Source organism: Papio anubis, chromosome 6 (genome assembly GCF_008728515.1).
Source record: "Papio anubis isolate 15944 chromosome 6, Panubis1.0, whole genome shotgun sequence".
Lineage (NCBI taxonomy): Eukaryota > Metazoa > Chordata > Mammalia > Primates > Cercopithecidae > Papio > Papio anubis.
Genome location: NC_044981.1, coordinates 34857401 through 34881637, shown reverse-complemented (window position 1 = coordinate 34881637; position 24237 = coordinate 34857401). Strand labels below are relative to the sequence as shown.

The 24237-nt window shown below is 43.4% G+C and overlaps 1 protein-coding gene across 2 annotated transcripts in view; it reads left to right on the top strand.

The window, feature by feature from the left end:
- The first annotated feature begins 2022 nt into the window (after nt 1–2022).
- Nucleotides 2023–24237, top strand: part of STK38 (serine/threonine kinase 38) — a 56245-nt gene continuing 34030 nt past the window's right edge. Inside the window, exons 1-2 of one of the 2 annotated variants that reach the window (XM_003897523.3) lie at nt 2023–2342; nt 9677–9809. In XM_003897523.3, coding sequence (XP_003897572.1) covers nt 2054–2342; nt 9677–9809 — 422 coding nt within the window. In that variant the 5' untranslated portion in view covers nt 2023–2053. Of the gene's footprint in view, nt 2343–9673; nt 9810–24237 lie in introns of both variants that reach the window. The other variant, XM_009205025.3, reaches the window with a different exon arrangement.

Genomic DNA, 24237 nt, shown 5'->3' with positions numbered 1-24237 from the left:
TTGGTAAAATGTCACCTTTTGGGTTCCTGCAGAAAGAGCAGCATAATTTGGCTGGGCAGTTTTAAGGAAAACTTTAGTGCTTATTTGAGTTGTGGTACAGATAAATTAATATAGGAAGAGAAGGCCGGGTATGGTGGCTCACACCTGTAATCCCAGCACTTTGGGAGGCAGAGGCGGGCAGATGACGTGGTCAAGAGATTGAGAGCATCCTGGGCAACGTGGTGAAACCCCATCTCTACTAAAAATACAAAAAAAAGAAAAGAAAAGAAAAGAAAATTAGTTGAGCATGGTGGTGTGTGCCTGTAGTCCCAGCTACTCAGGAGGCTCAGGCAGGAGAATCGCTTGAGCCCAGCCCAGGAGGTGGAGGTTGCAGTGAACTGAGATCGCACCACTGCACTCCAGCCTGGTGACAGAGCAAGACTCTGTCAGAAAACAAACAACAACAAAAACCCATATATATAGGAGGAGAGAAGAGAAAGTGAAATTCCTCTTCTGAAACTGGGAAAGCTCCAGGAGGAAGATAAGGTTTGAGCTGGGCTTTGGAGGAAGGAAAGGGAAAAGGAGAAAGAACATTGGATTTGCAGACAGGAAATGGGGTTCCCCTCTCGGTTACTTGGCTTACTAGCCGTGGGAATTCAGGCAAGTCACTTAGCTTCTCTGAGTGTCAATTACTTTATCTGCAAAACCTCCTGTGTCACTGCCAAAGTGAGGACCTAGTGAGATGAAATAAGTGAAAGTTGTTTGTAAATTGTAAAGCATTATGCAAACATCTTGGACTATTATTAAAAGCTTAAGGATGGGTAGGACTTTGACAACAGGCATTTGGGGAGAAGGGCCTCTGGGCAGAGAGAATGAAAGGCGAAGTGATTGATTGTTATGTATGTAGTGATTGAGACAGGATCTCCCTCTGTTGCCCAGGCCGGGGTGCAGTGTCATGATCACGGCTCATAGCAGCCCTGAACTCCTGGGCTCAATCAGTCCTCCTGCTTCATCCTCCCCAGTAGGTGGGACCACAGGCACATGCCACCATGCTGGCCAACTAAAAACATTTTTTTAGAGGTGGAGTCTCCTTATGTTGCCCAGATCGGTCTCAAACTCCTGGGCTCAAGCGATCCTCCCACCTGGACCTCCCAAAGTGCTGGAATTACAGGCACGACCCACGGTGCCTGGCCAGAAGTGATTTTTGTAAGAGGCTAGACAAAAGGAAACTGGGCTTTGAAGATGAAATGAATTAATGACTCGCAGCACATGCTTCCTTCTCTCCCTAGATGGCCCCTTTGCAGGCAGTCAGGGACCATGTCTCATTCCTCTTAGTTTCCAGGAGCCTGACACTTTGTAGTTGAGGGCGTTGTGCCCCATTCTCAAGAAACGAGGAGTGCCCAAAGGCCATGAAACTTGGGACCTTTTTACCCCCTAAAGTAGTACAGAATAAGAGTTGGGTGGCCTTGAAAAGCACGTTCTTCTGTCCACACTGGGTCGCCCTCTGGGCAACCTCCCAAACCTATGAGAGCTCACCTTATCCCAGGTAAGGTCCTTACTTTGAGGAAGAGGAGGGGGGCCAAAGGCTCCAGCAGACCTGCTCTACACGGGGTAGGGGAGTAGGTGGCAACTATACAGGTGATAACATTTCATATAACTACACACACATACACACGCACATGACTGCATGCCAAACAGGTTAAATCCGAGTATGGTCTGTAATGAAGTTAATTGTATTGGTTTAGTTAACTGTATTGTGACAATGTCAATTTCCTGGCTTTGAGAATGTATCTTATGAAAAATGTTGAGGTAAGCTGAGTGGGTGACGGTATACGGAACCTGTATATATTAATTTTGCAACTTCTTGTGAGTCCATAATTATTTCGAAGTAAAAAGTAAAATAAAAGAAAACAAGGGAACTTCCCCCTCAGCCCAGCCTACTTCGCGACCGCCCCACACTCACACATCTGGCCTCACCCAGGTCCCGCCAGCTCCAGGCAGGGGGTGAAGGGAGGGGCAAGGCGGGGCCACGCACGCGCAGTCCCTCAATCTCGGCCGCACCGGGAAGTCGCGCATGCGTAGTCTGGCCCCGGGTTGCCGCTCCAGCCCGTCTCCGCGGCGGGGGACCGGGCTGCCTTGGCCCCTTAGCGCTCCCGTCTTTTCCGGCAGTTGGAACGCTTCCTGTTGTCCTCACCCACAACAGCCCGTCGCCCCCTGTCTCAGAGACCCTCACGCGTCCCCTCCCGTCTTTGGCTCGTTGGCTGCCGCCGCCGGGGCTTCGCCAGCCTTCACGTCGAGACTACTGGCAGAAGGGGCGTCTGCGGCTCTCCGCCGCCCCCAGCCCTGCCTCTCCCGGGGCTCTGGTGAGTTGCTTGCTGCCGACGTCTTCACTCCATCCCAGGGTTCTTCCTTTATCTCCTCCTTCCCCAACCGCTGACTCCTCGGGCTTTCTCCTTCTCGCCGACGCCCTCTTTCAAGCCCTAACCTCTCAGCCTCTCGTCCCGTCTCCTCCCCTGTCCTCAGCCCTCTTCTTCCCCCGTCTCCAGATGCCCCTTGTTGGCCCTCCACATTTTCCCAGTCCCAGCCTCTCCACCCCGTCCTTTCTCTTTCTCCTTCTGCAGTTGGAGCGGGAGCCAGGCTCTCCTTTCCATGTTACCACCTTTGTCTGCTCCCTGCCACCAGTCAGTCCCTCAGGGATCTCGGTCATCACCAGTTTTCATCTCCTTTTCCTTCTGGGGTCTGTGAACTGTAGTCTGAGGCAGAGATGTCGAAAGCCCCCTTGGGGTGTGGTATCTTTGAGTCGGCTCCTTTCTCCGTTAGTCTTAAGATACTGGGCTTCAGATAAGCTTAAAATCACAGGAAAAGGCAGGGAAGTTTCTTAAGAAGAGAGTGGAAAAGCAACAGCCAGAGGAAAGGAAAGAGTCGATAAGGGCTGAGAGGAAAGTCTGTGTCAGAAAGCGGGCAGCACGGCCGGCAGAGAGACCAGATCTCTCAGTTCACTCTGAAACGACTAAAAGACACGGAGAGAAACTTGTTCTTTTTGAAATGCACCGAGGAGGGTTGGAGTGAAGTAGACCCTGAGTGTCTCCACCCTTTCAACTCACCCTGCCTCTGAATTAGCCAGGCAGTATATTTGGTTTCCCTAAACATAAAACAACCACCACTACGATAACCTAAACGTTAGATACCAGCTTCCTCGTAAGAGGAGAGAACGCTATAGCAAACCATTTCATGTCCCAGCCCTATCCCCCATCACACATAAACATCACACATAAACACCTCACGCTCGGAATGGCCATCAAAAATGGGTATTTTTCCTAGTTAATCTTTCTTAAGGTGCTAAGTGCATAGCACTGTGCATGAAATGGGGGACGAACATTAAAACAAGTATAAGACGTGGTGCTTGCTTTCTAGTGTAGGTAGGGATTACTGTTCAGTAGGATTTACAGTTCAGTGGGAGAAATTAGACATGCGGCTTAAGCAGTAATCTTAGCTTCAATGTTGAATCGTCCAAATGAAAGATAATGGGTTGTCAGCCGCAAAGAAATAAAGTCCAGATTGTTGCGAGAGGGTTATTTATAGTGATCATAGAGTACCATTGTAAAGTCAATCAGTTAGCCAGGCATAACCATATAGATTGAATCGCATAATGTTTTTCATTTGACTTCCTTTTGAGTTTGCAGGCCTTAGCCTGACTTTTATGAGGATCACTTCCTTTTGTTAATTTTTAAAACTTTGAAGAATTTCTCAGCCACCTGTTATTTCCTAATTCTACAGAGCTGAAGAATGAAACAAACAGGGCAAAGGCCTCCAATGGCTTCTAGGTCAGGGCAGGAAGGCTTGAATTATGGAAAGCCTGAGGGATAGTCCTGTCTTAAGAAAAGTTGGCCGACCCGTAAACCTATGAATTGCTATAGGGCAATATTAATTACATCTTTTGATTAAAGGATATTAGAATTAGGCTAAATTTTTAATATTACAATAGAGGAAGTGGAGGAGGGTTTAAAAGGTCAAAGGGAAGGAGAGTGCAATCTTTATCATTTTATTAGAAACTCTAAAAGTTGAAAAACACTCTGCTTAAGAATTTGTTGGTCTAATATTTGAGCATCTTTGAGTTCATTTATTGTCCTTTTGATCTTTTTAAAAGTTTAGGTAGTAATGCCAGCTACTTAAATTAGTCAAAACATTTTTGATATACCCATCAGTGTAAATGTAGTCTTTATTCTTTTTTTTTTGAAAAGGATTCTCACTCTGCCACCCAGACTAGAGTGCAGTGGTGTGATCTTGGCTCACTGCAACCTCTGCCTCCAGGGTTCAAGCGATTCTTCTGTAGATCGAGACCATCCTAAGTAGCTGGGATTACACGGTGAAACCCCGTCTCTACCATGCCTGGCTTTTTTTTTTTTTTGTATCGTTAGTAGAGACGGGCTTTCACCATGTTGACCAAGCTGGTCTCCAACTTCTGACTTCAGGTGATCCACCTGCCTCGGCCTCCCAAAGTGCTGGGATTACAAGCATGAGCCACTGTGTCCAGCCATCTTTATTCTTTAGCTTTGTTGACAACTAAAAATCATTAACTTGTTCAACTTACATTTATTAACTGCCTGTTATATGGATGGCACTGTGTGCCTTAGGGTTAAATATTAGCAGATTGTTGTGTTTTGTTTGTTGTTGTTGTTGTTGCTGTTTTTAAGACAGGTTCTTGCTCTGTCCCAGGCTGGAGTGCAGTGGCACAAGCCGAACTCACTGAAACCTCTGCCTCTCCAGCTCAAGCAATCCTCCCACCTCAGCCTCCTGAGTAGCTGGGACTACAGGTGTGTGCTACCACACCTGGCCAATTTTTTGTATTTTTTTTGTAGAGACGGGTTTTGCCATGTTGCACAGACTGGTTTCAAGCAGTCTCCTACATCTCCCTCCCAAAGTGCTGGGATTACAGGCATGCACCAGTGCCCTGGCAAATTGTTACGTTTTTATGTTGAAGTAATTTCAGTTGTTAAAATGTAACTACATATATGTAATTTCTTCAGGAATTTTCAGACAAGGAAATACAAAACTCTCACTTGCTTTTGACATGTTTTTAGATCTGGTTTTTAAATTTCTTCACCAAACACACTTAGAGTGCATGTGGTTTTCATTGTGGGTGGAGGGGGTACAGGCTGACAAATAAGGAACCACACCCAAGCTTCACAAACCAAACAGAGGTTTTTTTTTTTTTTTTTAAATCCTTTAGTGATACTGTAAAACATTTGAGTTTGCTTTGGTATTAGTTGAAACTTCCCCATAGAAAATAATGTGATATTTTACAGTAAGGTAGCTCTGAATACAGCGTCTTAAATTTGTTTTTACTGATCTTTTTGGCACATGATGAATCAAAATGTTTGACTCTCAAGTAGAGCCTTGGTTTTGAATCTCTGCTCTGAAGGGATTATTTATGTGATTTTTGTCTGAGTATCTTTTTAAATAATTGCTTTTTAAATAATTTTAAAGCTTTTTTGAACAAGTGTTTTATAAGCCTTAGTTTAATCCACAAAACAATTTAAAAAGCTACTAAGTATTAAGGGGAAAACCTTAAAGCTTTTCTTAAAATGCACTATCTTTGAAAATGGTCCTTGGCTGGGTGCAGTGGCTCATGCCCATAATCCCAGCACTTTGGGAGGCCCAGGCAGGCGGATCATCTGAGGTCAGGAGTTCAAGACCAGCCTGGCCAACATATGGAAACCCCGTCTCTACTAAAAATTAGCTGGGGGTGATGGCATGTCCTAGTAGTCCCAGCTACTTGGGAGGCTGAGGCAGGAGAATCACTTGAACCCAGGAGGCGGAGGTTGCAGTGCACCGAGATTGTGTCACTGCACTCCAGCCTGGGCAACAGAGCGAGACTCCATCTCAAAAAAAAAAAAAAGAAAGAAAAATGGCCCTTTGTCTCTCGTGATTCTTTTTTGCCACAGTTGTGGGGGGTGGTAGAGACAGGGTCTTGCTATGTTGCCCAGGCTGGTCTTGAACTCCTGGGCTCTTGAACTCCTGGACTCAAATGATCTCCCTACCTCACCATCCCAAAGTGATGGGATTACAGGCATGAACCACAGTGTTCAGCCTCTCCTAATTTTTACTCAGCTTTGTATTAGGATGAAGAGACAGAGAAGTAGATCATGTGGGAGGTAGGAGTGGTAAAAATAAAATATTGAGCACTATTGGCTGGGTGCAGTGGCTCATGCCTATAATCCCAGCACTTTGGGAGGCTGAGGTGGGTGGATCACAAGGTCAGGAGGTCAAGACCATCCTGGCTAACACAGTGAAACCCCGTCTTTACTGAAAAATAGAAAAAATTAGCTGGGCATGGTGGCGGGTGCCTGTAGTCCCAGCTAGTTGGGAGGCTGAGGCAGGAGAATGGTGTGAACCGGGGAGGCAGAACTCGCAGTGAGCCGAGATCGCGCCACTGCACTCCAGCCTGGGTGGCAGAGCGGGACTCTATCTCAAAAAAAAAAAAAAAAATTGAGTGCTATTGCCAATGCTACAGTGAGTCAATGTTAGTGAACAGTTTGGCCAAGTGTGATAATACAGGTTAACTGAAATATCTGAAGGAAAATGAGATTTTATTTTATTTATTTATTTATTCTTTGAGACAGAGTCTCGCTCTGTCGCACAGGTGGAGAGCAGTGGCATGATCTCGGCTCACTGCTCTGCCTCGTGGGTTCAAGCAATTCTCCTGCCTCAGCCTCCCGAGTAGCTGGGATTACAGGCACCTGCCACGATGCCCGGCTAATTTTTGTATTTTTCATAGAGACAGTGTTTCACTGTGTTGGTCACGCTAGTCTCCAACTCCTGACCTCAGGTGATTCGCCTGCCTTGACCTCCCAAAGTGGTGGGATTACAGGCGTGAGCCACCGTGCTCAGCTGATTTTATCATTTATTTTTGAGACTGAGTTTCGCTGTGTAGCCCAGTCTGGAGGGCAGTGGCGTGATCTCGGCTCACTGCAACCTCTGCCTCCCAGTTCAAGCAATTCTGCCTTAGCCTCTGGAGTAGCTGGGACTATAGGCGTGCGCCACACAACTGGTTGAAAACGAGATTTTAAATTTAGGAAAAAAAATATTCTATAACTTATCTAAACCCATTGGTGGTGTTTTTTTCTTGTGTAAAATGAGGAAGTTAAGATCTCTCGTTTTTAAGATATTGCTACTTCTATCACTAGAATTGTGATTCAGGTTTTTTTTGTCATATTGTTCCCTTTAAGACGTACATCTTTATTTTAACTTGTAAATTCAAATAAACGGCAAACATTTATCAAATACCTTAAGGCTGTGTCAGAGCATGTATGTATCAGTAGATTACCATTTTAATAATATATTTTTCATTTAACTGTGGATAAAGAGTTATTGGTAACAGTATATGCTGATGGAAGAAAATACAGAAAAACATGGACTGGGTGCTGTGGTTCACCCCTGCAATCCCAGCACTTTGGGAGGCCAAGTTGGGCGGATCACTTGAGGTCAAGAGTTTGAGACCAGCCTGACCAGTGTGGTGAAACCCCGTGTCTACTGAAAATACAAAACAAAACAAACAAAAAAATTAGCTGGGCGCGTTGGCTGGTGCCTGTAATCTTAGCTACTTGGGAGGCTGAGACATGAGAATCGCTTGAACCCGGGAGGCAGAGGTTGCAGTGAGCTGAGATTGCATCACTGTACTCCAGCCTGGGTGACAGAGTGAGACTCCACATCTCAAAAAAAAAAAAAAAGAAAAACATGGGAAAAGCACAAGCAAGAATAAAATTTTCTGTTTTCACTACCTACAGGTATGCCACTAATAACATTTTGATTATATTTTCTAATAATTATGTGCACATACAGTAAACACATAAAGAAAATTGAGATCGTGATATCCATTCTGCTTTGTTATCTGTTCTGTTGACTTAGAGCGGAAACATTTCCTCTGATGTTAACTATTTGGACATATTTTAATTGTCCACACATTATTTTATTGAAAGGCTTTTTCATACTGAGTTAATTCTATTGTGTATATTCAAGTTATCCCTAATTTTCCTTTGTGATTACAACGCTGCATTGAATCGCCTTGTGATGAATTTTTATGGGTCCTTGATTTCTTCAAGGTAGATTTTTAGATGGCAAAGAATTGTACTGTATGTGTACTATATGTATATATATTTAGGTCTCATTATGTTGTCCAGGCTAGTCTTTTTTTTTTTTTTTGAGACGGAGTCTGGCTCTGTCACCCAGCCTGGAGTGCAGTGGCACGATCTCAGCTCACTGCAAGCTCCGCCTCCCAGGTTCAGGCCATTCTCCTGCCTCAGCCTCTTGAGTAGCTGGAACTACAGGCGCCCACCACCACGCCGAGCTAATTTTTTGTATTTTTAGTAGAGACGGGGTTTCACCGTGGTCTCCATCTCCTGACCCCGTCATCCGCCCGCCTTGGCCTCCCAAAGTGCTGGGATTACAGGTGTGAGCCACCACACCTGGCCCAGGCTAGTCTTAAACTTGGGGATTCAAGCAGTCCTCTGTCTTGGCCTCCCAGGAAGCTGAGATTACAGGCGTGTGGTTTACTATATATTCTTAATTTACCTATATGGTATTGTGATCTTGTTCTCTTTTTAAAAATGCAATACGCACTTGCACTAATATGTTTTAAAGATATATCTGTGGGCCGGGCGCGGTGGCTCACGCCTGTAATTCCAGCACATTGGGAGGCCGAGGTGGGCGGATCACGAGGTCAGGAGATTGAGACCATCCTGGCTTAACATGGTGAAACCCTGTCTCTACTAAAAATAAAAAAATTAGCTGGACGTGGTGGCGGGCACCTGTAGTCCCAGCTACTGGGGATCCTGAGGCAGGAGAATGGTGTGAACATGAGAGGTGTAGGTTGCAGTGAGCAGAGATCATGCCACTGCACTCCAGCCTGGGCGAAAGAGCGAGACTCCGTCTTGAAAAGAAAGAAAGAAAGAGAGAGAGGGAGGAAGGAAGGGAGGGAGGCATATTTGTGTGGGCCGGGCGTGGTGGCTCACACTTGTAATCCGGCACTTTGGGAGGCCGAGGCCGGCGGATCACCTGAGGTCGGGTGTTCAAGACCAACCTGACCAACATGGAGAAACCCCGTCTCTACTAAAAATACAAAATTAGCTGGGCATGGTGGCACATGCCTATAATCCCAGCTACTCGGGAAGCTGAGGTAGGAGAATCACTTGTTGTGGTGAGCCAAGATCATTGCATTGCACTCCAACCTGGGCAACAAGAGCAAAACTCCATCTCAAAAAGAAAAAGAAAAAAGATACATTTGTGTGACTTACAGGTACAGGTAGAGTTGCTTCTGGTTTTCTGGTTGTTGCATGGTATCTCCTATGCAGCCACAGCTCTTTATTTTCTTACTTAAGTGCCTCCAACTTCCCATAACACAAATTAAGGCATAGTGAACATCCTGTCTGTACTGAACATCCTGTGTATGTCTTTTTAGAAGCCTGTGTGATGGTTTCTCTAGTCTTTATACCTAGGGGTGGGATTTCTGGGTCATACGGCAGTAATTTATATTTATTTTCACTAAGTATTCTCTTTGTCTGGCTTTTGTTTCATATTACCTGTTTGTCTTCCAGAAAACTTGCACCAAATTACATTCCTACCAATAAGGTAGGAGTGTGCACAATGGGTGGATTCTAACTCCAAATCTAATACCTGTTCTTTTCTTTGTTTCTAGCAGCCATGGCAATGACAGGCTCAACACCTTGCTCATCCATGAGTAACCACACAAAGGAAAGGGTGACAATGACCAAAGTGACACTGGAGAATTTTTATAGCAACCTTATCGCTCAACATGAAGAACGAGAAATGAGGTAAAGAATTTTGTTTGAAAAAATTGTGTCATGATTGTGGCATTCCTTTCTCATATTGTAAAACACTTATAATGCTGAAAGGAGACAAGAATAGTAGCAGCCTTATTATAGACTATCACAATGGAATGACAGTGATAGGGATTTTCAAAGTCCCTGCCGTTAACCCACTTATGCCTACAAGTCAATAACATAAACTTCTATTGAAATCCAAGAAAAAAATGGTACTTGGGAGGTTGAGGTGGGAGGATTGCATTGGCCCAGGAATTTGAGGCCAGCCTGAGCAACAGTGAGAGTCTGTATCTTAAAAAAAAAAAAAAAAAAAAAAAGGCCCAATCCTAGGAGTTAATTGTTAAGGCAGTGTGGTATAATGGAAGCCCTTTTGGAGTCAGACCTGGGTTTAGAGTCCTGCCAGTTTCATTGCATAGCTGTATGAAGCTCTAATAAGTTTCTTAGTCTCTCTGTGAATTGGTTCCCTCATCAGGAAAATGGGGTTAATACTACTTGCCTTGCAGGATTGCGCTGGGGATTAGATATAACATATATGAGTATGTACCATAGTGTTTCACACATAGTAGTCACTTAGTTACTATCAGCTATGTTATTACTAATCTGGTGTATACTGTCCACTTGATAACTCATTATTTATTTATTGTTTTTTTTTTTGAGATTGAATCTTACTCTGTTGCCCAGGCTGGAGTGCAATGGCATGATCTCAGCTCACTGCAACCTCCACCTCCTGGGTTCAAGCGATTCTTGTGCCTCAGCCTCCTGAATAGCTGGGACTACAGGTGTGAGTCACGCAAAAATGCGTGGCTAATTTTTGTAGTTTTAGTAGAGACGCTTGGCCGTAACTCATAATTAAAAAAATTTTTTCCCAGCCGGGCGCGGTGGCGCTCGCCTGTAATTCCAGCACTTTAGGAGGCCGAGACGGGTGGATCACAAGGTCAGGAGATCGAGACCATCCTGGCTAACATGGTGAAACCCCGTCTCTACTAAAAATATAAAAAAATTAGCCGAGTGTGGTGGCGGGCACCTGTAGTCCCAGCTACTTGGGAGGCTGAGGCAGGAGAATGGTGTGAAACCGGGAGGCGGAGCTTGCAGTGAGCCAAGATCAAGCCACTCCAGCCTGGGGACAGAGCGAGACTCCGTCTCAAAAAAAAAAAAAATTTTTTTCCCAATATTTTACTGTGAAATTATTCAGAAGTACAGAAAACTTATAATAATTATACAGTGAATATATACATATATATCATCTAGAGTCTATAGTGATTATTTATGGTATTTGTTTAACTACATATCCATCTATCCATTCTTCTTGTATCTGTTCGTTAATCCATCTTAATTTCTTTTTTTTTTTTTGAGACAGAGTCTTGTTCTGTCGCCCAGGCTGGAGTGTAGTGGCACAGTCTCGGCTCAATGCATCAATGCAACCTCTGCCTCCTGGGTTCAAGCAATTCTCCTGCCTCAGCCTCCCAAGTCACTGGGATTACAGGCATGCACCACCACTCCCAGCTAATTTTTGTATTTTTAATAGACAGGGTTTCACCGTGTTGGCCAGGGTGGTCTTGATCTCTTGACCTCGTGGTCCACCTGCTTTGGCCTCCCAAAGTGCTGGGATTATAGGTGTTAGCCACCGCGCCTGGCCAGTCCATCTTAATTTTTGCCTCACTTCAAAGTATGTTGTAGACATCAGTATACTTCTGAATATTTCTGCTTATATAACATTAACTAGAGTTCAATATTTATACTTTTTGGGGAAGGGTGTAAAATTTATATACAATGAAATTCACAAGTTGAGGGTTACCATTTTATGAGTTTTGACAAATGCATACACTTTTATAACTTAAACCTTTATCAAAACAGAGAGCATTACCTCTCCCAGAAAGTTTTCATGCCTCTTGGTTCTTCCATCTTGAACAACCACTGTTGTGATTTTATGTCTTTCTTTTTTTTTTTTTTTGAGACGAAGTCTCGCTCTGTCGCCCAGGCTGGAGTGCAGTGGCACGATCCTGGCTCACTGTAAGCTCCGCCTCCCGGGTTCATGCCATTCTCCCACCGCAACTTCCCAAGTAGCTAGGACTACAGGCGCCCACCACCATGCCCGGCTAATTTTGTTTTTGCATTATTAGTAAAGACGGGTTTTCACCGTGTTAGCCAGGATGGTCTCAATCTCCTGACCTCGTGATCCACCTGCCTTCACCTCTTAAAGTGCTGGGATTACAGGCGTGAGCCACCACGCTCGGCCATGATTTTGTTTCTATCATAGTTTTGCCTATTTCATGCAAGTGGAACACATAAATGGAAACGTAGTATGTACTTGTTTGAGCAAGGCATCTTTCATTTAGCATAATGTTTTTGTTTTTGAGACAGGGTGTTGTTTTGTTGCCCAAGGTGGTGTGCAGTGGCACAATCATAGCTTACTGCAGCCTTGACCTCCCAGGCTCAATCGATCCTCCTGCCTCAGCCTCCCAAGTAGCTGGGACTATAGGTGCATGCCACCACGCTTGGCTAATTTTTAAATTTTTTTGTAGAGACAGGGTCTCACTTTGTTGTCCAGGCTGGTCTTGAACTCTGGGGTTCAAGTGATCCTCCCACCTTAGCCTCCCAAAGTGCTGGGACTACAAGTGTGAGTCACCACACCTGCCAGCGTAATGTTTTTGAGGTTCCTCTGTGTTGCTGTATGCATCAATAATTTGTTCCTTTTTATTGTTGGTACTATACTGTCTTCTGACTATATCTTCTTAGTTTGTTTATCCATTCTCCTGTTGATAAACACCTGGGTTCTTTTCAATTTTTGGCTATTTTGAATAAACTTCTATGAACATTTTTGTACCAGTCTTGTGAACATTTGTTTTCAGTTCTCAGGTAAACATCTAGAGGTGGAATTTCTGAATCATATACATAGGTATATGTTTAGTTTTATAAGAAACTGCTAGACCTTTTTTCAAAATATTACTAATATATGAGAGTTCCAGTTACTTTACATTTTTGCTAACATTTGTGTTGTCAGTGTTTTAGTTATTTTGATGGATATTTAGTGGTATCTCACTGTGATTTTTAGTTTGCATTTCCCTGATGACTAATGATGTTGAACATTTTTATGTACTTTTTGGCCATTTGTGCATCTTCCTTTGTGAAATGTTTGTTCAAATTTTTCGAGCATTTAAAGAAATTGAGTTGTCTTTGTTATTGAGTTGCAGGAGTTCTTTGTTTGTCCTACATATCAGACCTTTGTCATGTGTATGTTTCGTAAGTAATCTCTCCCAATCTGTGGCTTTCCTGCTCATGTTGTTAACAAAGTCTTTAGGCAAGCAGACATTTTAAATTTTGATGAAATAAAATTTGGCATTTTTTAAATGGTTATTGTATTCTGTGACCTTTCTAAAAAAACCTTTCCTCTTTTTAAAAAATTAACTAATTTGGGGCCAGGCATGGTGGCTCACACCTGTAATCCCAGCACTTTGGGAGGCCGAGGCGGGTGGATCATCTGAGGTCGGGAATTCGAGACCAACCTGACCAACATGGAGAAACCCCGTCTCTACTAAAAATACAAAATTAGCTGGGTGTGGTGGTGGCGCATGCCTGTAATCTCAGCTACTCGGGAGGCTGAGGCAGGAGAATTGCTTGAGCCCGGGAGGTGGAGGTTGCGGTGAGACAAGATCACAGCATCGCACTTCAGCCTGGGCAACAAGAGTGAAACTCAGTCTCAAAAAAAATAAAAGTAAAATTTAAAAAAACTCTAATTTTTTTTTAGAGTCAAGGTCTTGTTATATTGACCAGGCTGGTCTTGAACTCCTGTCCTCAAGCGATCCTCTCGCCGCAGCCTCCCAAAGTACTGGACTTAGCAGGTGTTAGCTACTGTGCCTGGCCAGAAACCTTTATTTATCCCCAAGTCATAAGGATTTTCTCGTATGTTCCATTTTGGAAGTTTTTTAGGTTTAGTTTTTACATTTAGTTCTGTGATCCATATTGAATTAATAGGTGTGTATGATATGAGGTGGGGAGTTGAGATTGATTTTTATCCTTATGATATCCAGTTATTTTAGCACCATTTGTTGAAAAGATCTTCCCCCATGAGATTGCTTTGGCACTCTTCTTGAAAATCAACTGACATATAGATGTGAATTCATTTCTGGGCTTTCTTTTTCTGTCTCATTGATCTCTTTGTCTGTCCTTTGCCAGTATCACCCTGTTTTGATTACTGTAGCTTTGTAGTAAGTTTTGAAGTCAGGTAATGTGTAAGTCCTCCAGCTTTGGTCATTTTATTTTAAGATTGCTTTGAATATTCTGTGTTCTTTGCATTTTATTATAAATTTTAGAGTCATCTTATTCTACAGAAAAGCCCAATGGAATTATGTTGCTTTTTTTTTTTGAGACGAAGTCTTGCTCTGCTGCCAGGCTGGAGTGCAGTGGCGTGATCTCAGCTCTCTGCAACCTCTGCCTCCTGGGTTCAAGCGATTCTCCTGCCTCAGCCTCCCTAACAGCTGGGACTACAGGCACGCGCCACCACACCCAGCTAATTCTTGTATTTTTAGTAGAGATGGGGTTTCATCACGTTGGCCAGGATGGTCTTGACTTTGTGATCCACCCGCCTCGGCCTCCCAAAGTTTTGGGATTACAGGTATGAGCCACTGCACTCGGCCTGGAATTACTATTGGAATTATATTGACTCTGTAGATCAATTTGTGGAGAATCAACACCTTAACATTATTGAATCTTCTGTTATACAGACATTGCATTTCTCTGTTTTTTGTTGCTGTTGTTTGTTTTCTTGTTCGTTTGTTTGTTTGAGACGGAGTTTTGCTATTGCTGCCCAGGTTGGAGTGTAGTGTTGTGATCTCGGGTCACTACAACCTCCGCCTCCCAGGTTCAAGCAATTCTCCTGCTCCAGCCTCCTAAGTAGCTGGGACTACAGGCGCCTGCCACCACCCCAGCTGATTTTTTGTATTTTTAGTAGAGATGGGGTTTCCCCATGTTGGGCAGACGGGTCTCGAACTCCTGACCTCAGGTGATCCACTTGCCTCGGCCTCCCAAAGTGCTGGGATTGCAGGCATGAGCTACTGCGCCTGGCCCATATCTCCATTTTTAAGGTCTTCTTTAGTTTTTCTCAACAGTGTTTTCGTAATTTTTAGTGTGTGCATCTTACATGTCTTGTTAATCTATTTCTAGTATTTGGGGGTTTTCTGGATGCTATTTAGAATTTCATTGTCCAGTTGTTTGCTGCTAGTATATAGACATATAACTGAGTTTTGTATATTGATCTTGTATTCTGTAAGTTTCTAATTATTCTAGGTTTTTTTTTTATTTGCGTATTTAGAATTTTCTATGTAAACAATCTTGTGATATTCAGGTAGAGACAGTTTTATTTCCTTTTCAATCTACTCACCTTTTTCTTTTTCTTTTCTTTTTTTTGAGAGACAGTCTCGCTCATCGCCCAGGCTGGAGTGCAGTGGCACGATCTTGGCTCACTGCAAGCTCTGCCTCCCAGGTTCATGACATTCTCTTGCGTCAGCCTCCCGAGTAGCTAGGACTGCAGGCGTCCGCCACCACGCCCGACTAATTTTTTGTATTTTTATAGAGATGGGGGTTCACCGTGTTAGCCAGGATGGTCTCGATCTCCTGACCTTGTGATCCACCCACCTCGGCCTCCCAAAGTGCTGGGATTACAGGCGTGAGCCACCATGCCCGGCCTTTTTTTTTTTTCTTTTTTTTAATCTTTTTTCATTGCCTTAGGGCACTAGCTGGAAATTCCAGTAAAATGTTGAATAGAAGTAGTGGGAGTGGATCTCTTTGTTTTCTTCTTGATTTCAAGCTAACGTGCTCACTGTTTTACCAAAGATGCCCTTTAGAGGTTGAGGCAGTTTCCTTATGTTCTAATTTGGGTTAAAAATTTTTTTTTTGTTTTTTTAGAGACAGGGTCTTGCTTTAACCCAGCTTGGAGTGCAGTGGCACAATCATGGCTCACTGCAGCCTTGACCTCCTGAGCTCAGGTGATTCTCCCACCTCAGCTTTCCAAGTAGCTGGGACTACAGGTATGTGCCACCACACCTGGCTAATTTTTTTTTACCTTTTTGTAGAGGCAGGATATCACTATGTTGACCAGGCTTATCTTGAACTCCTGGCCTCAGGCAGTCCTCCTGCTTCAGCCTCACAAAGTTTTGGGATTGGAAGTGTGAGCCACTGCGCTCAGCCTATGTTCCAATTTGGCTGAGAAGCTGAGAATTTTTATCATGAGTAGGTGTTGAATTTTTTCTTTTCATTATTATTTTTTTATTTTTGTCGTTTGTTTCGTTTTGATTGTTGTTTTTTTATGGGTGTTGAATTTTTTTCAAATGCTTTTTGAGCATCTTCATAATGGTCATATTGTTTTTCTCCTTTATTCTTTTAATATGGTGAGTTACATGGACTGATTTTTGAATGTTAGACTAACTTTACATTTCAGGTGTAAAAACCTTGATGACATTGTATTATCTCCTTTATGTTGCTGGGTCGATATGCTAATATTTTGATAAGGATCTTTGCAATCCTGTTCTTCATGAAGGTGTAAATGATAATTTACATGGGATATATAATTTGACCTTAAATATGCAGTTCTGTATGTGGAATAGTTCTGTATGTGGTGGTGGCTAGCTGCTGTTCACTGGAGTAAACAAGTGTCTGCACACTGTCCTGTGTTAGGATCATGGGGAATTCAAACGTAACTCTGCACAGGATATCTTTAGGCAGGTGAAACCTGTGGAGGTAGTTATTTCAAATACAGTCACTTCTTGAAATCTTAGCTACTGGGGTAGTAATTATAAAGCAAATGTTTATGAGTTTTGATTTAGCCACTTGTTTAGTAATAGTCCTCTGGGTTTTATCCTACTGGTTCTGCCCTAGCTATGGTTTATTATTGGTATGTATCACATTCTGCAGGAACAAGATGATGTATGGTTTTGTTTACATTATTAATAAATGATACATTGTGATTTACACTAAGATTGTACCCCAAAATGAGCAGACAGCAGTGCTTTGCATTCTTAAGATAGAAAAGCCGTCTAAAAGTTTCAGTGGTTCCAGAAGCAGAGAGGGTTATATAAAAATAAACAAAATTAAAAAAATACAGCATTGGAGGCCGGGCGCAGTGGCTCACGCCTGTAATCCCAGTACTTTGGGAGGCCGAGGTGGGTGGATCACGAGGCAGGAGATCAAGACCATCCTGGCTAACATGGTGAAACCCTGTCTCTACTAAAAATGTAAAAAGTAGCCGGGTGTGGAGGTGGGTGCCCCCCAAGTGAGGCAGGAGAATGGCGTGAACCCGGGAGGCGGAGCTTGCAGTGAGCCAAGATCGCGCCACTGCACTCAAGACTGAGTGACAGAGCGAGACTCCATCTCAAAAAACAAACAAAAAAGCATTGGTGGTTTTGCTTTTTTTGAAAGACCAAATTAATAAAAAGACAGAAGAGAATGTTAGATATTTAAGAGGGTTAGAATGTTTGTTTTTGGTTGTTTATAAAAGTGCCATTATTTTTTATTAAAGAATAGTAAGCCACGTGTGGTGGTGTGCACCTGTAGTTCTAACTACTCAGAAGGCTGAGGTGGGAGGATCTCTTGAGCTCAGGAGTTTGAGGCTGCAGTGAGCTATGATTGTGTCACTGCACTCAAGCTTGGGCAACTGAACAAGACACCATCTATCTCTTTAAGAAAACAACAATGCACTAGTACTTTGAGCCTTTCCGAATTAATATATCCTTGTAGATCTTTTTTGTTGAGTACCCTCTTTTGTTTTTTGAGATGGAGTCTCACTCTGGCACAGGCTGGAGGGCAGTGGTGCCATCTTGGCTTACTGCAACCTCCTGGGTTCAAGCGATTCTCCTGCCTCAGCCTTCTGAGTAGCTGGGATTACAGGAGCGCGCCACCACTCCGGGCTAATTTTTGTATTTTCGTGTTGTTTTTGAGACGGAGTTTCACTCTTTTGCCCAGGCTAGAATGCAATAGCATAATTTCCGCCTCCTGGGTTCAAGCGATTGTCCTGTCTCAGCCTCCCATGTAGCTGGGATTACAGACATGGACTACCATGCCTGGCTAATTTTTGTATTTTTAGTAGAAGCGGGGTTTCACCACGTTGGCCAGTCTGGTCTTGAATTCCTGACCTGAGGTGATCCGCCCGCCTCATCTTCCCAGAGTGTGTGAGCCACAGTGCTTGGCTTAATTTTTGTATTTTTAGTAGAGATGGGGTTTCACCATGTTGGCCAGGCTGGTCTTGAATTCCTTACCTCAAGTGATCCACCCGCCTTGGTCTCCCAAAGTGCTGGGTTTACAGGTGTGAGCCATCATGCCCAGCCAGAACCCTCTTTTTTGTATGAACTGCTAGTTGGTTTTGGATTTACTGATACAGCTCAATAAAATTTTCAGGCTTTATTGTTCCTAGAAAAATTTTTAAAAAGGGATTGACAAGAATTACCTCAGAAGTAAACTAAGAAGCTTTTTTTTTTTTTTAAATTTTATTTTACAGACAAGGTCTTACTGTGTCACCCAGGCTGGAGTGCAGTGATGCGATCATGGCTCACTGCAGCTTCAAACTCCTGGGCTCAAGCCATCCTCCACCTCCCAGAATGCTGGGATTACAGGCATGAGCCATGATTGTCTGGCCTGAGTTTGCAAGCTTTTTAATGTTCTGGAGGGACACATTGCGGGACCTTGATAAATAAACAGTTTTAGTGATATGAGACAATTGATAATGAAGAGATAATATATGATGGAGATTTGAAATAGTAAGTTTTGGGCTAGCAAATTTTGAGACCAAGTTGTAATACAAATCTTCATTTTTTTTCTTTTGTGTCTTGTCTAGGTGCCTTTAAAATATCTGTTATTCCTAGCATTGCTGTGCAACTCTTGCCCTGTTCCGTCATAGTAGAACACTAGGTTATAGTTGAAGCAAAGGACTTACTGCAGGGGGATATGTGTCCAAAGCCCAGAGATAGAAGAAAGAGTAAAATTCATCTGGGAATTGTTTCCTGTATAAACATAAAATATGAGAACTTTGAGCAGTTTCATAGAAACACTATAGCAGCTTCTATAGATTGGTTTAAAAATAATTAAACCCCCTGAATCTAGTGTCCATCACACAGTGCTGCGGAATGCCACCTGATGGTCTATTAATACCACTGTTAGATCATAAGCACTCAGTAGGGCAAGTGCATCTGCTATATTCCTTCAGTCTGTGTTTTGCCTTCAATGGCAGCCTCGGTTGTGACCTTCTCGAGGAGCAGGAGCTCTCCTTGTATTCATTCTGTATGTGATCCTAGGTACCTAGTAGGTATTGACAGTTGTCTACTTATTCATTAAAAAATAATGTTTTAGATAATTCATAGCAGTTTGAAATCAAATCTGAGGAAACAGGCATTTCCTTTTACAAAATATTTTCAGTTGTTTCTTTTCTTCATGAATACTGTTTAGGTGGGTTAATTAAAACCACAAACACCTAATTTAATAAATAACAATGGTAAGCTTTTTTCTCCCCAAATCAAATAGTCTTTCATACATTTTACTGAGAACTTCTATGTTCTGCAACTCCTCTTAGATTTTCTCATCTATGTTTTCTTAACTGTAGAAATTCCTCGTTTGGTCTTATCTAATACTAAGTAGAGATATGTGATTATTATTAGTGATCCCGTGTCAGCTTTATTTAAGCCTCAAGAATGAGTAAGTCCAGACCTCCTAATGGTCTTCACTGAGCAGATATCAGTCAAACCAGAGTGTAGAATTGAAGTAATTTGTGGAGATTTTAAAGAATCTGTGTAGTGTTAATTTTAGGGTATTTCTGGCTGGGTGCAGGGGCTCACACCTATAATCCCAGCACTTTGGTAGGCCGAGGTGGGTGGGTCACTTGAGGTCAGGGGCTCAAGACCAGCCTGGGCAACATGATGAAACCCCGTGTCTACTAAAAATACAAAAATTAGCCAGACATGGTGGCATATGCCTGTAATCCCAGCTACTAGGGAGGTTGAGGCACAAGAATCACCTGAACCCAGGAGGCAGAGGTTGCAGTGAGCCAAGATCGTGTCCTGCACTCCAGCCTGGGTGACAGAGCCGGACTCTTGTCTCCAAAAAAAAAAGAAAAAAAGGAAAAAGGCCGGGTGTGGTGGCTCACGCCTGTAATCCCTGTACTTTCAGAGGCCGAGGTGGGTGAATCACTTGAGGTCAGGAGTTCGAGACCATACTGGCCAACATGGTGAGACCCCATCTTTACTAAAAATACAAAAATTAGCTGGACATGGTGGTGGGCACTTGTAATCCCAGCTATTCAGGAGGCTGAGGCAGGAGAATCACTTGTACCGGGAGGCAGAGGTTGCAATGAGCCGAGATAGTACCACTGCACTCCAGCCTGGGTGACAGAGTAAGACTCTTGGCTCAAAAAAAAAAAAAAAAGTATTTCTTAGGCATTTTCTGAATTTAGGCATTTTTAATCATGGAGATATAATCACAGCCCCTCCGCCTCCCCTCCTCTCTTCTCTTGCTGACAGAATCTCACTCTGTTGCCCCTCTTCTCTTCTCTTTCTGACAGAATCTCACTCTGTCACCCAGGCTGGAGTGCAGTGGCACCATCTCAGCTCACTGTAACCTCTGCCTCCCAGGTTCCAGAGATTTTCCTGCCTCAGCCTCCTGAGTAGCTGGGATTACGGGCACGTGCCACCACGCCTGGCTACTTTTTGTATTTTCAGTAGAGACAGAGTTTCACCATGTTGGCCAGGCTGGTCTCCAACTCCTGGCCTCAGGCTATCTGCCAGCCTCAGCCTCCCAAAGTGCTGGGATTACGGGTGTCAGCCACCATGCCTGGCCCTATTTCTGTTAAATACACTATTTTTCCTGGTTTTCGGTGTCTCACCAAAATACTATCTATTTTCAGTTAGGGTGGAATAGCCCTATTTTCTCATTCCTGCTACCTCCGAATCAAGCTATGCTAAGAGGGGACCCTAAATTAGAAAAGGGGGCTAATTGTAAGTAGTAGTCATGAATGTGTCTGCACATTGCTATACATTTCTACTTTTTAAAATTTAGCAGCATACATTTAGAAAGTAGCTGTGTACAAAGCACTATTCTTAGTGGAGATGGGGAATTCAAATATAGTCCCTGCCTTCAGAAGGTCTTACCACTCTCTCATACAGGAAATGAACACACACGAAAATAAATGGAACGCATGGAAGGCATCACTGGGGTGAGGCTGGATATGGCCTCTAAGTGTGAAAGTGACTTGGTCTCTCTCCCAGGGTTCTGGTTTGGAACATTGGATTTGAAGGGAAGAGTGGCTCCACCGAAGGCTGGAGTGTTAACCTGGCACTCCTATAAGAGAACATGCCTGTGTGGAGAGTCCTGCTATTTTTCACTATGAACAATTTTAAACATAGGTAGAATAATATAGTGACCCCGTTTCAATATATTCATCCCTCAGATTTAATAATTTTAGGGCTTTGGTATCTTTTCTTCATCTATCCCATTTTGTTTTTTCTTGCTATTGTGTTTTAAGGTAAATTCCAGACATCTGTCATTTTAATCCTGCATACTCTCAAGTATGCATTTCCAAAAATATGGCCATTTTCTTGCATAATGCAAATGCCACCATGAATCTAACCAAGTTAACAGTAATTCCTTTGATATCATCTCACAGAGGATGTCATTTTTAAGTCATTTCAGGCTGTCCTTGCTGTTTTTAGTGTCCTCAGGGTCTTTGTGGACCTGGTCCTAATCGTTATCATGGATAGGCTTTTTTTTTTTCTGGATACTTTCTCTAATGAAATAATCTAATTGTGTTCAAGGAGTTAACTTTACTCTCAGGCAGGCGTTCTGCTGCAACAAATTTGATTACACTTCAGTAAAGCTGTGGAAAACCTCTTAATTTGTATTTAGATTTAAAATATAATCAGAAGGAGCCAGTTTTGTGACACAGTGGATAGTGCATTGGACTTGTAGCCCATTCTGATGTAGTCATTCAAAAACATATAGTCAGGAGGTGTGATGGTGTTTAGTACTCAGGGCACAAAAAGAGCTGACCACAGCTGTGTTCTTAGAGCTTTGCCTAGCATGTTATACTTTGACTTTTCTTACTCTTCTCTGCTTCAACTACCTAACCACTGCAATGGAATTAATTTACACTCCTGAAACTACTAAGAGTACAGCCTTTTCTCTCCAATACATGTGTACACATAGATGCACATGTATCCCAAACTATTCCGGGAACTGGGAGAACTGTTAATGTTCCTCTCTCTGCATTTTCTGTCTTGATTAGTGGCATCATATACCTCTAGACAGGAAATTCTAAGGCTTTTCTCTTGACTCCTATTGTCAGTTGGTCATCTTTGCAATAGCTCTATTCACTTCATTCTGGTTTTCCTGCCCTAGTTCCAGATCTTTACTGTACATCTGAATCATTACAGTAACTCTCAACTGGCCTCTGATCTTTCTCAGTTGCTTTCCCTGCCAGTCCATCAGATCCTCATTACTGCTGGTTACCATTCTAAAATAGAAATCTTATCACATCACTCCTTTGCACACAAGCCTCTTTTAGCACTCAATTGTCTACAGAATGAGATCCAACCTTCTTGGTGTGGCTTTTGAAGTGCTGTATGTGTCAGCCACAATGGACTACATGCTGTTTCTGCAGCATACTGTACACTTTTTTTTTTTTTTTTTGAGATGGAGTCTCGCTTCGTTGCCCAGGCTAGAGTGCAGTGGCGCGACCTCGGCTCGCTCCGCCTCCCAGGTTCACGCCATTCTCCTGCCTCAGCCTCCTGAGTAGCTGGGACTACAGGTGCCTGCCACTATGCCCGGTTAATTTTTTTTTTTTTTTTTTTGTATTTTTAGTAGAGACGGGGTTTCTCTGTGTTAGCCAGGATGGTCTCGATCTCCTGACCTCGTGATCCGCCTGCCTTGGCCTCCCAAAGTGCAGGGATTACAGGTGTGAGCCACCGCACCCGGCCAGCATACTGTACACTCTTACCCTTCTTTGCTCTGTTTGTATGTATTGCCTGTTTATCTGGAATGCTGATGAGTGGTGGAGGAGAGATTCTAGCCCATGTAGTTTCATTTATTGTGCTGAGTAAATGAAAGTTCTGTGGAATTGGTTGTAAGGAAGTTTTACTTGCTTCTTTTAGTTTTATGAGACTATAGATCAACAACATTATTGCATGCACTTTCTAAAGTTCAGTACTCCAAAAGTCTGATATCTGAATGTTTTTTTTTTCTTTCTTCGAGACAGAGTCTCACTCCGACATCCGAGTTGGAGTGCCGTGGTGTGATCTTGCCTCACTGCAACCTCTGCCTCCCAGGTTCAAGTGATTCTTGTGCCTTAGCCTCCCAAATAGCTGGGATTACAGGCACCTGCCAGTACACCCAGCTAATTTATATATATGTGTGTGTGTGTGTGTGTGTGTACATATATACATATGTACATACATAGAGAGATACAGATATATGTTTTTTGATACAGAGTCTTGCTGCGTCACCCAGGCTGGCGTGCAGTGGCATGATCTCAACTCACTGCAACCTCTGCCTCCCGGGTTCAGGCAATTCTTCTGCCTCAGCCTCCCGAGTAGCTGGGACTACAGGCGCTCGCCACCATGCCCAGCTAATTTTTGTATTTTTAGTAGAGATGGGGTTTCACCATTTTGGCCAGGCTGGTTTCGAACTCCTGACCTTATGATCCGCCTTCCTCGGCCTCCCAAAGTGCTGGGATTACAGGCATGAGCCACAATGCCTGGCGTTTTATTTTATTGTTATTTATTTATTTATTTTTTTTGAGACAGGGTCTCACTCCACTGCTGGAGTGCAGTGGCGTGATCTCTGCTCACTGCAGCCTCCACCTCCCTAGTTCAAGTGATTCTCCTATCTCAGCCTCCCAAGTAGCTAGGATTACAGGGGCATGCCACCATGCCCGGCTGATTTTTGCATTTTTAGTACAGATGGGATTTCACCATGTTGGCCATTGTGGTCTCAAACTCCTGACCTCAAGTGATCCACCCGCCTTGGCCTCCCGAAGTGTTGGGGTTATAATCATGAGCCACCGCACCCAGCCCTAGTACATATTTTGAAGTAGAGGCGGTTTTACCATGTTGGCCAGGCTGGTCTTGGACTCCTGACCTCAAGTGACCCATCCGTCTCACGTCCCAAAGTGCTGGGATCACAGGCATGAGCCGCCACACCCAGTCTGATGTATGATGTTTTGATAGTGGTGCCAGTCACCTTTTTGATCACTTTTTCCCGTTAAATTTCCAAATTCTGCTTTTACCTTTGTTGTTTGTTACCCTTTGCTCATGGCAGGGAGGAGGAGGAAGATGCAGAAATAAAGGAAGTAGACTTCAGTCAGAGAGAGGGAAAGTAACACCATGACATAAGAGTTTATCAAATACCAGCTGTTTTGTGGTTTGGTAAGGAGGAAATAACTGAAAAGAAA